Source organism: Alosa pseudoharengus, unplaced genomic scaffold (assembly GCF_046254945.1).
Source record: "Alosa pseudoharengus isolate Yale_2024_CS ecotype anadromous, Long Island Sound unplaced genomic scaffold, YU_APseudo_1.1 YU_APseudo_1.1_scf_15, whole genome shotgun sequence".
NCBI lineage: Eukaryota > Metazoa > Chordata > Actinopteri > Clupeiformes > Clupeidae > Alosa > Alosa pseudoharengus.
In genome coordinates this window covers 24,663,921-24,680,086 of record NW_027468620.1, presented here as the reverse complement: position 1 = coordinate 24,680,086, position 16,166 = coordinate 24,663,921, and the positions used below count along the sequence as shown (strand labels likewise).

Below are 16,166 nucleotides of genomic sequence, written 5' to 3'. Positions count from 1 at the left end.
ACGAAATCTTCCAAAGCTCCGTAAACGTTAAGAAACACGTCATATTGTTGGTCTATCACGCCTTTTTATTAAGGCAACTGTGTGGGCATCTATATTTTAGCTGTCTCGCACCTCGGTCTCGCGAGCTTAACTATTTGTTAGTGTATCCAGCTTGCTAGAGCAACGTCCAGCAGAGTCCAATCGTAGATTTTCGTTGCAATATTATATTTTTCTTATATTTGTTTATCTCATTGAGGGTCTACTAAACATGTCAACGCCACTCGAAAAGCCTCAGATAATAGTACACATCCAAAAAAGTTTAAACTACACTGTTTTTGACAGCAAATGGATACCATGCAGTGCAAAGTTTGTCACTATGGGTAACTTTCCAAGGGGTACAGGGGTGATGCAGATATACGAAATCAATCACGGAGAGCTTCAGCTTGTAAAAGAGGTGAGGACTAAGCGTTTGATTTAAAAGCATCGTTGCTAACACACTAGCAATGGCTTCCCCTTGCTTTACGATAGATTCATGAGCTTCTAGAAACATCTAGCATAGGAAATTAGACTTATCTCCATGACAACAACACCACAAACTAAAGCCAGCACAAGAAGCACACTGTTGAAAGTGTTGTTGATGTTTATTCAGTTGTTGTTGTTGTTATTGTTGTTGTCATTATCGATGTATTCAGTTTGTGAAGGATGTATTTAAATAACTAACATTTGTACACTTTTGCAGATTGAAAAGCCAAAGCCCATAAAATGTGGGACATTTGGAGCCACATCCCTACAACAGAGACATTTAGCCACAGGAGATTTCGATGGAAATCTACATATCTGGTATAATTACAGTTCATTACAGATGGCAGTGTTCATCTATTGTATATGGTCATTTGGCACACTTAGAAAGAGTGACCCATCCTCACTGTTTCATCAGTCTATCCCCTTTGTTATAATGATTTAAATATAATGATCTCTGTTTTGCAGGAACCTAGAGGTACCAGATGTGCCTGTATATACAGTGAAGGCACACAAAGAAATTGTGAACAGTATTGATGGTGTTGGGGGACTGGGAATTGGAGATGGTGCACCTGAAATTGTGACTGGAAGTAGAGACGGTATAGTGATATGTTGCTCAGCTTTCTCATCTGTGTCCTATACATGGTCTTGCCGTTGACTGGATTTAACAAACTGATAAGTGTGTGTTTACTGTTTCTGACCCTCAGGGACAGTGAAGGTTTGGGATCCCAGGCAAAAAGACACACCTGTGGCAAATATGGAGCCGGTTGAGGGAGAGACCAAGAGGGACTGTTGGACTGTGGCTTTCGGTAAGTTATTTAGGCCCAGGAGCACGTGAACAAATGTGCCGTGTAGCCGGGTAGTCATTATTGTCATTATGGGAAAAGGCAATTGCAAATGACCTATTGTGTTTAAGACTAATAAAAGAAGTAAGACATTTCAGACATTCTTCTTAGACAGTGTAGGACAGAAGACAAGGGATGTTGTTTGCCTTCTGCAGCTGAAGTGCATGCTCTTATAGACTGACAGTACTTTCACCATAAACTTAATTTCGATCTCTTCTGTAGTCTGTGTTTTGTGTAGTTGGCTGTTGAATGTTTACAAGCATAGGAAAAAAGGTTGGTGGTGTACCCAGGCCTAAAAAATATTAGTGTTCATAATTAGTTTTAGTCTGGTTTCAAAGGAAGAGATTCAGAAGCAAAAAAGGAAAGCGAAAAGTCCTCAGACCAAGGAACTCCAATGTCTTCATTGGATGGACATGTCCTGAACGGACAGATTAAAAATGCACACACATAGCGTCATCTATGCATAGTGGCATGTGTACCTTCTTCAGGACATTATACAGTATAAGCGTAGACACATACCTGCTCAGTTAAAAAGGCACGGACACATATATCTGTGATTAGTCTCACAGGAACTGCACAGCCAGTGTTAAGCCCAGCCGCTCACACGGTTCCCATTACTAGAAATTGTCAACTACATACAGAAAACACACACAGCAGAGGCACTACAGAGCATGCAGCAAAGACAGCTAAGATCAGAATACACAATAACCAAAAAAATTCTTTAATCTACCTCTTTATTTAGGACTATGTGTTCCATAGCTTTGAAATTCCAAATCCAAAATATTTCACATTGCGACAACCTTTTCAATCGGTCACCCCCACACATAGACTTTTTTAAAATCATTTCGAGCCCCTGGATCTTTGAAGACAAAGGGTTGTTTCTTTATAGTGTTTGGCCATGGGGTAATCCTCATTGTTGACCAATGACCCGGCTTGCGTATTTGTGTTTAGCAAAACACTCTTAGTTTTCATTTGGTTCTCCCCACTTAGAAACACTCACATGGGCCTTAGTCAGGAGACTCTTTTTTTCTCTTCTTTATAAGTATATTTTCTCCCCTTTGTCTATGTTTTTTTGTACAGGGAATGCTTTCAATGACCAGGACCGCTGTGTTTGTGCTGGATATGATAATGGAGACATCAAGCTATTTGACCTCAGAAACATGTCTTTACGATGGGAAACAAACATCAAAAATGGAGTGAGATTTCTTCAGCAGTGTTGGCTTCTTAATAGATGTTGGTTAGAGTAATACAGATATGGAAGATCTCCTGAACATTTAACTGCTATCCATCCTTTAGACTGCAGTGTTGACATAAATTAATAATGCCATTCAAAATACTCTTCTGTTCATTGCACAACACACTGTGCCCTAATTTAAAAGTGTACAGTCTGTCAAGAAACAAAGTTCTCATGCATGTGGGGGCATTGAGTGGACTCATCAGTGTTAGCACCTAAGGTCGTACCCATGATGTGAAATTAGCAAATTGATTTTTCCTTGTTATTAAGATAGCTTTAGTTAGACATAAGACTGTGCACTTTGCCATTATCCAAATTAGGACCCACTTATATGATCAGACCTTATTTATTTTTTTACCACATCGAAGTTAATGTAATCAAAATATTATGGCATGCTTTCATCCCTGATTCCCAGCAATGTGATTGTGTGAGTTGCAGTCATGGTTGCCTGATAATAGTGCATACATAATCAAAGCACTAGCCTGATTGACTGAGCACTAGCCTGACTGAAACCTAATTGTTGTTTTTCTTTGTAACTGGCAGGTATGTTGCGTTGAGTTTGACAGGAAAGATATCAACATGAACAAACTGGTGGCGACATCTCTGGAGGGAAAATTCCATGTGTTCGACCTGAGGACCCAGCACCCCACCAAAGGCTTTGCATCGGTTTCTGAAAAGGTAATTAACAGAGAGGCGATTTTGGCCCAGGCATACGGAAAACACGTCAAAGGTTATTTCTCACTTTCCCATTCGGCTGCATGGAAAGCCTTCATTTTAACATTTTCACAGCTGGAACAGTTTGTGAGTGTGTTTACTTTGCATGCTATTGGCCATGAAAGCCGGTGCCAAAAACGACACTGGGTCACAGAAAAGAGAGCGACTCTGTGCCCCTAGTGAAAAGCCTCCTTACGCACGTCAAACCTGGGTTAGCCTAGTCCAGTGTTGGCACACCTCGCCAGCTCAGGAACCGTTCCACTTCAAATATTTCCGCAGTTATGAAACAATCAACGGCCACAAAACTTCTTAGATCTTATATTGAAAAAATATAGAGGATATGTGGCTGACAAGTATTTCCTTGCAATTTTGCTGTCTCCCAAAAACAAAAAAAGTTTCTTTTTTTCCTCTTGAAACTTTTGACCTTGGTCCTTCATTGGGTTCAAAAAGTCTTACCTTTGCTCTACTTCTACAAGTTTGTTTGTCCAGACAGTTCATGTAAAAACATTAATGTCACAAAGCATAAGCCACAATGGATATGTTAGTAAATGTGCATTCTGGTTCATGTTGTAGGCTCATAAATCCACAGTCTGGCAAGTAAGTCATTTGCCTCAAAACCGAGACATCTTCATGACGGCAGGTGGAGCAGGAAATCTTCATTTATGGAAATAGTAAGTGCTTTGTCACCCTCAGACCCACTATAACGTGAAAGTGCTGTTTATTTGAATTCATTATCCATTTTATTGTTGTAAATTGCACACTGTGATTTGGCTTTCAGTGATTATCCAGCCCAGAGAAGTAAAAAGGACTCTGAGGAAGTTGACATGGGCGTTGCTGGCACAGTGAACCTCCTGCAGAATGTGACCTTGTCGACTCAGCCAATCGCTAGCCTGGACTGGAGCCCAGACAAGCAGGGTCTGTGTGTGTGCACCGCCTTTGACCAGTCCGTTCGTGTGCTCATCGTGACCAAACTTAATCGTGTGTGAGATGGTGGACTAACTTTCTCTGTCTCTGCGATCTGAGACTCACACATACACACCCACACATGCTTAACAAAGAATGTGGTGGATCAAGTATGGGTTGGCTGTTTCAGTTGTGTTTGTTTCAAATGTGAATTGGAGCTTACAGAATTTGACAGGAGAACTGCCCCAGGACTGTTTTGTATTGTTTTATTCTTCAAATGCATGTGGACATGTATCTGTGTACTTTGATAACTTTGCCCAGTGCAGTATGTCATTTTTACTTCCCCATGTTGTGTCCATAGGGGGGCCTTTTGTTGAAATGTGAACTATTTTCCAGAGCAATTGTTTTTTTGCTGGCAGAAAGAGCTAAAACTGGTGAAAATATATGGAATATATTATATATGTTATTTTACATAATAATAATAATAAATATAGCTGCAAGCAGCAATGCGGGGGCCAAGCAGTGCGCTATAGCAGGAATGGCGTTGCCATGGCATGAGCAACCACTCACAGCAAGTTTGATGGCAATTGGATAAAGAACGGCTGAGAAATAAGCTCATTTACTTTGTTACAGCGCCCCTAGAGGCCAAATTACACCAATGTCCTTGTGCGTTCTTACAATCAGCTCCCATGTCCGTCTACCAAGTTTGGACTTCATACACCAAAGTGTTGCTGAGATGTGAGCTCATTTTCTTTATTGCAACACCCCTAGAGGCCAAATGAGACCACTTTCCTTGCATGTCCTCACAATCAGATAATATGCCCATGTATCACGTTTGGACTTCATACAACGAAGCGTTGCTGAGATTTGAGCCCACTTCATGTATTACAGCGCCCCCTATAGAGGCCAAATGATGCCAATTTCCTACTGTGTCCTCACAATCAGATACCAAGTCCCTGTACCAAGTTTGGACTTCATACATCAAAGCGTTGCTGAGATACAAGCTCACTTCCTGTATTGCAGCGCCCCCTATAGAGGCCAAATGAATTTCCTAGGGCGTCCTCACAATCAGATACCAAGTCCCTGTACCAAGTTTGGACTTCATACATTAAAGAGAAGCCGAGATGTTAGCCCACTTCCTGTTAGGCGGCATCGTCGCCATGTGTAATTGGCTGTCACGGGCAAACAAACTTGAAAATAAAAAATCTGACAAGTATAGTTTGTGCGGCTCGGTCTGAAGATCATCTCCGCCAAGTTCTGTGAAAATCGGATGAAATTTGTAACCGCTGAAACTTTTCGTAGAGTTTGGACTAAATCCAATATGGCGGAGGTCCAATATGGCGGAAAGTGACGGGATAGGGGTCGATGAACTCGAGATTGTTCAAGGATTCAGACGCTACCTCAATTGTGAAAATCAGACAAAAGAGTCAAGGATCACACGCATGAACGCATGTCCAGCTTTGAACTGGTGGTGGCGCTAGAGTGTTCAATGTATATGCATGGAAATTGCTGTGAGTGATTGGGACAGTGTCCTGACTAATGGTATCAAGTCTTGTTATGTTAACTCAAAGCGTCACCTAGATGTTTGTCCACTTCCTGTTTGGTGGCTTCATCACCATATTTGATTGGCTGTCACGGGCAAACAAAAATTAAATTGAAAAATCTGATAAGTATCGTTTGTGCGGCTCGGGGAGAAGATCATCTCCGCCAAGTTCCATGAAAATCGGATGAAATTTCTGACCGCTGAAACTTTTCGTAGAGTTTGGACTAAATCCAATATGGCGGAGGTCCAATATGGCAGAAAGTGACGTAATAGGGGTCATTGAACTTAGGTCAGTCCATGGATTCCAACGATGCCTGATATGTGAAAATCGGACGCACCATTCAATGGTCACATGCGTGAATGCAATCCAGGTTCGACCCATTGGTGGCGCTAGAGTGTGGGGCATAGAGTTCTGGAAATTGGTGAGAGTGATCATGGGACAGTGCTGAATCAGTGTGCCAAATTTCATAACTTTAGACCCAGCGGTTCAATTTTTGGCCAGATTTTGACCTGTTGGTGGCGCTAGATGGCTGGGTTTAGAGGTCCGTAAATGAGTGTGAATGGTCAGTGGAGTGTCCCGAAACTTTCTGCCAAAAAATCTGCACTTTTTAGCCAGGCGTTCTATGGGCTGCCATAGACTCCAATGGCAGATGTGTAATAATAATAATAGGAAAAGCTAGTAACTCAATGGGTGCCTTCGCAGCTTCGCTGCTTGGCCCCCAATAATAGTGCTTGCCACTCATACTGTCATTTATTTCTGGTAGAATATTGCTTACACTGACAATCACAAAGAGTATTATTTGGGGTCAAGAAGAGAAAAAAAAAAACGCATTATCACCCACACTGGAAATCATGCAGTTGCATAATATATTATATCCAACACTTGAACCTGAAGAAGTCCTGAAGGTCTTTGTCGTCCACTGATTTGTCATGGATCCCGGCATACATACTTTTTAACAGATCTGTCTTGAACTTTCCCTCCAGGACATCGATATATTTTTCAAGACAGCCTTGAACAGAGACAAAAAACAGATCCATTTCAACACTGACAAGATGTACTATAATGACTATCGCTTTTTCTCTTTTCAAACTAACTGCTGTAGTAGATCATGTAATTCAAGAGCACTGCCTAGAAAATAGAATATGTGGTCTCAGCAGTGCACGCTTTATTACTTAATATGGCAGATATAAAGAACCACAAGCACATACATACATTATGTGAACTATAAACTACCACTCATCCAGGGCATGCATTTTTGATGAAGGCTCACCTAAGCCCATGACCTTCCCATAGGCAATGAGGTTCGGACCCAGTAAAGGGTGGTCGTACAGCTCCTGCTTCATCAGGATGCGAACAATCTCCCCCGTGATGAAGGCGTCGTCAAATGACTGCTCAGCAATGGGCCTGAGGGGGAACCTGTTGTAGACGTCCACTGCAGCCAGTGGGTCGGTCTTCACCAACAAATCAGCCAGCTCAATGTAGGCGTCGTGGACCTGGAGCACAGGAGAAAAGGTTCAAGATCAAATCCTTCACACAGCAAAGGTGTTTTTTTTTTTTCTTTCTTTGCATATACTATTTAACAGTATGTCAATTTATAAGACCAGAGATCAAATGGTCAGAGAGAACTGAGGTAAATCCTGCTTAATTTGTGTAAAACTAATACACACCACTGACTATTTTATATAGAACCAAAGGTTTTGCTATTATCATGTACATTTGGATTAATTACCCCCCTCCTATTACCTCACCACATGCACTTCACCGTTCCTGCAAAGGAGAGTGGACTATGTGATGGTCATTGTACAAAGGCCAAACAGACTGACCTCTGGTGCCATGGATATGACCTCCTGGTACAGGCTGCAGGCCTCCTGCTGGGTGTCGGCAGATCGGGAGAGAGCTCTGGCCAGTCCCAGACGAGGGGCATGGCTCTTAGGGTTTACAACGGCAGGTGCAGCAATCCTGGTGTTTGATGATGGAGCCTCGACCACTAACAAAACAACATATCGAGTCAATAAAATGAGCACCCCGCCACTGTACAATGCCCTACATTGTGGTACCTCAACACAACAAATACATGTATTTGCTATCTATTAAACACGTGAATTATCTAATACAAGTATATTAGTTGATACATATCATAAATATATACAAATTTCAGTATTTGATTAGAGTAAGGGCCCTGAGCAATGCGGCTAGCTGTCCCACCGTCTGGTTTAGCCTGAGGGATGCTGCACTCCTGTTTGGATTTGCTGGGAGACAGCTGGGTTTTAGAAGAGGGTTTGCCTGGAGCCTTTGCTACCACATCGGCCTTGGCAGGAGCCCGCCCTCTGGTAAAAAAAAAAAGGAAGACACATTGCAAATTTTACCTGAAACAAATCACATGTAATTTTATAAATAGACAGGAAAACATAAGGGAGCTATAGCCGCTCCAGGGCCATAAAAAGAACAGCATGTCAAACAGTCACCTTGCCGCCGCCGGTGCCGCTTTGGAAGCGGGCGCCGCTTTGACGCCTCGGGCTGCAGCACCTGACTTGGCAGCGGCCGCCGCGGCCCCCCCTCTGCCCAGGGTTCCCCTCCCACGCCCAGTCGCCTTCCCAGCAGCCCCTGCTTCAGATGGCCCCGGTGCCCCTGTGGATTTGCTGGCGGTCTCCTTGGCAGCTCTCGCCTTCTGAGCCAGTCGCTTCTGCCACCATGCCTGCTCTGAAGAAGGGACAGAGGGAACCACTGAACTGAAACCCAAGGCATGACTGCTTCACTAATGGCATCTAACACAGCAGGGATTTGTAATATGCTCTTTCAGAGCTCTCAAGCTGACTGCCAAACCTGCAGTCTGAATATACACGGGGGACAATTTAAGGGAAAAGGGCATAAAGCTTTATTCTCTAATCCTTTGCTCCTGGTGAGTTTTCTTCTCAAGGGGCCAGGCGTGGCTGGGTGTGCAAGTCTGAGGACAAGTTGTTGAAAATGTATGATCCTGTTAAGAGCCTTCACTTCAGGACATGTTCGTTCCTTCAAAAGCTAATCCACATTCTAACATGTACACTTTTATTCCTTCTGATATTTAAGCCAAATTTCCAAATGTCTCACTGTGTGGGGCTACATGCAAATTGACAAAAATTGTGTTCTGTTTATAGTTGTCATGTATTCAAGTAAACAGCGGCACATACATCTACAATAAACTCTCATATCTGTGACAAATTACTGTAATTAGCATTTCCCAGTCAACTCTAAGATAAATAAATACTAAGGATTATATTCCTAATTTAGCACAAGAACCATCAGTTGTAGCTTGATGACTTTCTGCTAACCCAGATCATAACAGAACATATTCTACAAATTCAAGATAGTTAGGCCTCTGTATCATGTCAAATCCAGATCATTCACAATGACCCTTTAAGTTGCTCCGGGGACAATATTGACATATGCAAGTCACTCTGGATTAAAAGTGTCTGCTAAATGAATAAATGTAAGTTAAGCATCACAACATCTTACTTGCTAGTTTCTCAGGGGCATCTCCAGTCTGGGGGGACCCCTCCAACTCGATACTGGCCTGGAAGCTAAGACAGGCATCTGTCAAGGCCTCCTGGCCCTGTTCGGACTCTGGCTCACTGTCGTATTGGGCCAGCTGGGTCACACCGAGCTGACACAGTGCATGACTGTTGTGGGGCATGGTCACAACTCCCACCTGACAGACCTGAGACACACCAAAATATCATCTAAATAAAACAGCTGACTTGGACTGCGGGTGACTGCTTTTTATTAAATAATTACACATTTTTGCACAAAACTAAACTTCAACTTGGCATAAAATCAAGTTTTATGTACGATGATTAAGCCTCTTGTTCTCTTGTAGTCTAGCAATGGACTTCCATGTATGTGATACCGGCCCACAGAGTTGCACATTTCAATCTTAAACTGGTTCAGAATGCTTGAACAGATGCAGACAGCTAGAATGGAGGTCACCTTCTCCTGCATGTCTAGCAGCTCTCTGCAGGGGTTGATGGAGGTGAGGCGGATGAGGGCGCTGAGGGCCTGGCAGCGCTGTGCGATCCAGGCCTGTTTCGCAGGCCCAGGCTGCTGGATGAGGTTCTGGAGCAGGGCGAAGTGGCCGTCCAGCAGGACCCACTCCAGCTGCTGGGCCACCTCTCCACGACACACGCAGCGGGCCACGCCCTGCGCTGCCAGAGAGACCACTCTGATGACAGAGAAGACGTACAGAACAGAGCACGACAGAGCACAAAGAGAATGAAGGAAGAATGGGATCAGATAATGGGCCAAGGATTTGTTTCTGTGAAGTGTACTGTTTTAAAGTGAACTCACATGTGGTAGACTTGCTCTGCTGTCATTGACTTCCCTGAGGGGGCATTTTTGCTTAACAGGTTACCCAGGCTGTAGCATCCACGGAGGAACTGGACGTTGACAATGGACAGAGGGTCAGAGTGGTCCAGCTTCTCTCCTCTATGGGTGAAAAGACCAGGAACAGTGCATAATGTCTTCTGCAACAGAGATACAGTAAAAGTATAATGCTTTCATACTTCAGGTGCATCCAACACACTCACAATCTCACACACATATCTGTACACAGACACATGTGCCCATATAGACACACTAATAGGCTACCTGTCATGTTCTGATGGTGCCAAGGCACGGGCCATGACATATTCCAACCCCTGCTGAAGGTACATAGCAGCTTCCTTTTCCTGTGTCTCTGTGTTTCCTTCCTGCTGGAGCAGAGCCATACCTGTATAGAACCTTCCAGATAAAATAGCAGTAAGACTTGGCCGTATGATCAACCAATGACTTCACAAAGCAGAAACTTTAGCCTGGCTTAATGTAAAGCAGAAACTTTAGCCTGGCTTAATGTAATTGTCCTGTAACACTATACATTGTGTCACCGAGACAATACTGTTGGCTGTAGGTGCCAGCTGCAACAATTAGGGCGTAAATCTTCCTGGATTTTCCAGTGGCTGACCACAATTACAGTGTGCAGGAGTCAATAAGCTTACAAAGGAGTGCGCTCAAACAATGCCTTAAAACATCCTATCCTATCCTAGGCTGACAAGGAGCTCAGCTCAGGTGTCAGTGTTACCTAAGGGCTGGCTGAGATGGCCGGAGCGCCAAGGCCGTTTGGAGATGCTGCAGGGCCTCACGGCTCTTCCCCTGAAGCAGGATCAGGCGGCCGGCGTGCAGGTTGTGCTCCCAGCTGTCCTGGCTCAAGGACCAGGCGTCCAGGTACTTGAGGAGGGCCCTGTGCAGCCAGCTCTCCTCGTCTGCGAGGCTGGACTGGCCGTCCTGTGGGCACACAGTTTGTCTGCACGGTGACAGAGTTCAGAATTGGTGCAGAATAGACTGATCATGAGAAAGGAATCATAGCCTTGTAGCACTGTCTGAGTAGCAAGCTGGTTTTGGACCAGATTCCATGTGCAAACGAGAACAGTGGGTCAGAACAACCTATATCCAGATCAGTGGAAGAATAAATGCAAAGATTGTATAACTGCACTCAAATGGTGTAATGTCAGTGGGTTTATTACGATGTACTGTATGTCCATACAGGACTGCATTCTCAATGAATTTACTAAATTGTGAAATGCTAAGTGAAGAATGAACCTACTAGGTATCCACTGATCAAATATGACATCTGTAGTAAGATTTACCTTTTTGGCCTTCTTGGAGAGCCAGAGGTAGAGTGTCTGAACATAATCAGCCTTGGTGGTCTGGCCCTGCTCCTTGAGCTGGTGGAACTCCGTGTCCAAGGCTTTCAGCTGGTTCTCGAGCGTGGGCGTTCCCATGAAGCCATGGAGTTTGCACACAGCCAAGATCTCATCCAGCCTCCCTGCAGTCTTGGCACTGCCAAGCTCCTGGGCGTCACCGGTGTCCTGATGGTGGGGAGGAGAGGACTGGAGTCAGCAATGTTTGCAGCTTAGTTTAAGGCTGATGCACTGCTATCTTTCAACACTATGCTTTGCATATAAGCATAGACCAAGCCTGCTTTTAGATCTATTATTATTGCACTCCTTGTCATCATTATACCTTTTTCTTTACTGCTGACACAACACTTACTGCTGATATGAAGTGAGTGCTTTTGAAAATATTTGTTTTTCACGTTTGCTATACTGGAGTGAGTTTAATGTATTTCCATATTGTCACCTTCCGAAAATAATGGCATAAGTAATTTTTTCAGGTTTTTCAGAAAATACAAAAAAGTTAAACGTTTTTTGTCAAAAAATGACTTGTGCCATTATGTTAAGAACGTGACAATATGTAAGATGACAATATTCATGTTGCTTTGAAGATCAAGTATGTAAGACCTCCAGTTTGCTTGTTACATAAGAGCAGCTAAACACTCATGAATATTGGATGGTACTCCACCAGAGACTGATCATCAATCATTGTAATTATATCCCAATTGCATTGTAACTGTATAGGTGCAATAACTATCAGATACCTTCTTTTTAAGACCATACATTTCCTCGGCATAATGATGCTCTTCCAAAGTTCTTCCAAGCAAATAATGCAGTTTGGAATCACGAGGCTTGAGTTTGATAGCAGACGAGTAGTGGACAGCAGCCTGCTCAAGAAAGTCCAAGGGTGACTGTCCCTCAGCATATTGCATTATGTCACCTACACACACACACACGCACACACACACACACACGCAAAGACACACACACACACACACACACACACACACACACACACACACACACACACACACACACACACAGATAGGAATATGAGGAACATAGGAACATGAATACACAAATATGACTCTGTTGCACCATGGTAACAGTTATGAATTATTTCAAGCATCTTTTTATGCATGAAATATTAACTGCGTAAGAATTTAATAAGTAAAAACCCTTTTGTCATTCCCTATAAATATCAAATCTCTTTTTCCAAGAGAAAAAGCTCCACTGGGTAAAAAGTATCATAAAAACAGCATCACATATTTTATCCTAAATCTAAGGGATTCATTTCTGTTTACATGGAAGCCATAAAATAGTGGTTACCATGAAAATCAATTTTCTGTAAAACATCGGCACTTGCAAGCCTGCACTTAATGTGCCTTTATGTGAATCACATAAATCTAATAAAACGAGGCGACAACACCAGTTGATCCTCAAACATCCCCCTCTCAACTAACAGAGGATGATCCTCCCTGAAACTTTAAAACCTGTATTAAATTCTCCCCTTGCAGGTCAGTGAATTAAGATAATATTTCATCGGAACTAAATCCAATTAAATCCTTTAAGAGCCTGCTTTGATGTCATTTCTTCGAAGCGTGAGTTAGACAGATCAAGCGCGAAAAAGGCGAGGAAAATGAACAGGGGAACTTGAGTGCATGGGCACAATAGAATCACTTTGTATTTAAACCCTCTTCATCTATTTTTAAAGGCGGGAGTGGGATCTATAGTCACATCAGCTGGGACTCTGACACATGCCTGGTTTTGGAAGACGCTGTCTGTAAAGATTTAGCTGTTCCTCAGCGTGGGTGCCGAGGTCCTCCACATTGTCCTTGCCGACAGCTTTTTGCAGTCTTTTCTCCCAGTTTCGTATCTACAGGATTAAACACACTGACATTTGTATTCTCACATGCAACCCCAGAAGATCTACATTTATATGTGGCATGGTTTCCTGAATAAGAATACAATGGTCAACGTAGACAGCACATATACCTCTGAAGTGTGTTTTGTCTCAATTTCAAGATTATCTGTAGATTCAAAATGAGTTTTATACCAAAGGGTTTCGGTGACTTCCTGTTAAAGAAAAGGTATAGAGTCGATCTGTCAAACGGATTACAGTTCTCTGTGCTACTGGACAAGTCCGTAATTAGTGATAAGAATGACACGTGACCAACAGGTCAATGAAGTGTGCAGTCACAGTAAAGGATGAATTAACCATGAGTGAAACCGAAATCAATTACTTTGATTTTGGCACAACAGGAGCAGCCCTCCTGAATATTTTATTGCTGACCTTTGTGTCCAGGTCTACTGGGGGCTTATGTGGACAGTCCTTTGCATGAGACACCACCTCGGCCAGTTTGATTGTGCTTTCACATCCTTTGGTTAGAGACAACAGTCTTGAGCATCAACTGTTTCAACATTTCAGAACTATTGACAAAAATACTTTCATCTTATCTGGTGCAAGATTGTATCTTGGGCCCCAAATATGAGCCTCATTTTACAACTGCCATCTAAACAAAATGACTGCTTGTTGTTTAGTGAGTCTGTATAAGATTACATCAATATCTTTTCAATTAAGTTTCAAAAGGAAGTCAATACGTGCAAAATTGCTATTGTTTAACACTGTAGCACACATCTAGGACAATTTCTCAGTGTTCTATAACCTTCACTTCACATTGTGTCACAACTATTTTACAACAAAATAGGCTGAAGTGAATGATCACTCACATCCAACTCTATAGAATGCAATGACTTAGTGCACAATTATACTTGATACTTGATGATTCTTGAATTTCCTCTTGGGGATCAATAAAGTATCTATCTATCTATCTATCTATCTATCTATCTATGTGTGAATTAAATACAGACATAAAGACACTCTTTCCTCTTTTTTCTTCAGATAAACACAGCCTACCACAATGAGCGAAGAAACATTTGACAGATGCAGCAGACATCTTCTTGTCAAGATCCAACTCTGGCACTTTCCAGCCCTCACCCAAAGGGGACTCACTGAGGGGGTCGACCTTTGACCTCCGAGTCAACATGTCAATGTAGGGAGCTGAGAAGATGTGTTTTGGGTCACTACAGAGACACAGCATAAGACAGACAGAAAGAAGTAGGCTCCTTTAGAAATACCCAACTTTAATGTTTAACATGGGTTAGGAAGGCTTTGAATACATGCTGTTCTACCTTTGATTTATTGAGGCAGGTCTGTAAAAGGCGGTCAAGGAAACTGGACACTCATACTTAATCTCGTCCTTCACATTACAGAAAGTGACAGCCACTGGTATCTGCTCTCTACTGATGGCAATCGAATACACCTGCCGAGCCAAGTGACAACAAAGATAGCATTCAATTTGACTTAATTTCATCTATAATTTTAAAAAAATTCTCACTTGATTAAAAATACTGTGCATATTTTAAAATGACATCAGGCCACTAAATCAGGCCGTAAAATGTCCTACTTGAGAATTGGTGCCATCTGCCGATGAAACTTTAATTGCAACCACAGTATCACCAGCATTTAACAGAACGGCTTTCGAGCTGTCCTCCCCATTCACTGAAACTTGCATATTCTTATCTGGTAGCTTTGGCTGTATGACAACCATGGTTAAATCGGCAGGGACAGAGCCTGGAACGTAGAGAGAGATTATTACACTAGGACATAGTTAAGGCCAAACCTTTCATCTTTGTAGGCTACTCACTTGAATATTCGTAATCGCTTGCAGAAAATTCTGGTTGTAGTTTAAAATCCCCCTCTATTGCTAAATCGCATAATTTAGCTGAGCTGGCTGATAACTTGGTGATCTCGATGCAATATTTCTTCGCTGTGCCATCTTCAGAAACAACTTCAATTGCTACTGCATTCAATCCATCGTTCAATTTGATAGTCTCTGAGCCTTCCCCAAACAGCTATTAAAAACAAACACACAACTGTTGACATAGGGTGGTACATGCAATGCAACACATCACACCACCACACCACACAGAAACAGAAGATGGTAAGTAAGTTAGTTCGTGGAGTTCAAGGATGCTAGATCACTCACTATTTTATAGGAAGCTCCGCAGTCACTTGTCAAGAGATCCAGAGTCACCTTACTTACTTTGCTCTCAACAGTTACTTTATAACAAGTTATATCTGGTTTGAATGGGGGTTCCAGTTTCCCACCAGAGCACGAGAGCTTCTCTAGGTCACAGTTATCCATCCTTGTTGATTTGGAGTGAGAAACTGCTATGATTTTTAGACCTAGAAGCTTACACCCCGACGCTGTAGCCATAGAAACGAGACAGGGTCACGTGGGTTTGCCATATAATTTAGCCCACGCTCATGTCGCACACATATTGACAAGTGTTGCGCTTTTAATGTACAAATTAATTCAGCAACCTTGAACATTCATTTATTCATTAATTTATTCATAGTACAATAAAATGAACAATGTTGTATACTGCTAGAGTCCTTGTGCTCACATGTAGGGGGCAGTGTTCTTTGTTTTTCTACACTGATGTTCGGAAGTTTCGAAAAATTCTATCACAGTAAAAGACAAAATAGTTAGAGAGCTACCGAAAACATGTAAACTAATACGCTTTGGATATGTATCAATTGCAAATATATATATATTAAAATCATTCGAGTGACAAAAGAAATCATGTTATGCAAATCCTTTTCGATCCTATTGGGTGCTTTTATTTTATAACTCTCTTGACCTGGCAGTGAAATCATGATCCAGTGATGCCACTGCAAAAA

At 42.4% G+C, this 16,166-nt stretch overlaps 1 protein-coding gene across 1 annotated transcript; it reads left to right on the top strand.

Annotated features, from left to right (window-relative positions):
- Positions 1-151: 151 nt before the first annotated feature.
- dnaaf10 (dynein axonemal assembly factor 10) lies at positions 152-4,688 on the top strand. The gene is made up of 8 exons (XM_076285098.1): positions 152-433; positions 719-819; positions 967-1,097; positions 1,206-1,307; positions 2,424-2,539; positions 3,121-3,255; positions 3,865-3,962; positions 4,070-4,688. The coding sequence occupies exons 1-8, from the start codon at positions 248-250 to the stop codon at positions 4,275-4,277; spliced, it is 1,077 nt and encodes a 358-aa protein (XP_076141213.1). The 5' UTR covers positions 152-247; the 3' UTR covers positions 4,278-4,688.
- The last annotated feature ends 11,478 nt before the right edge of the window (positions 4,689-16,166 follow it).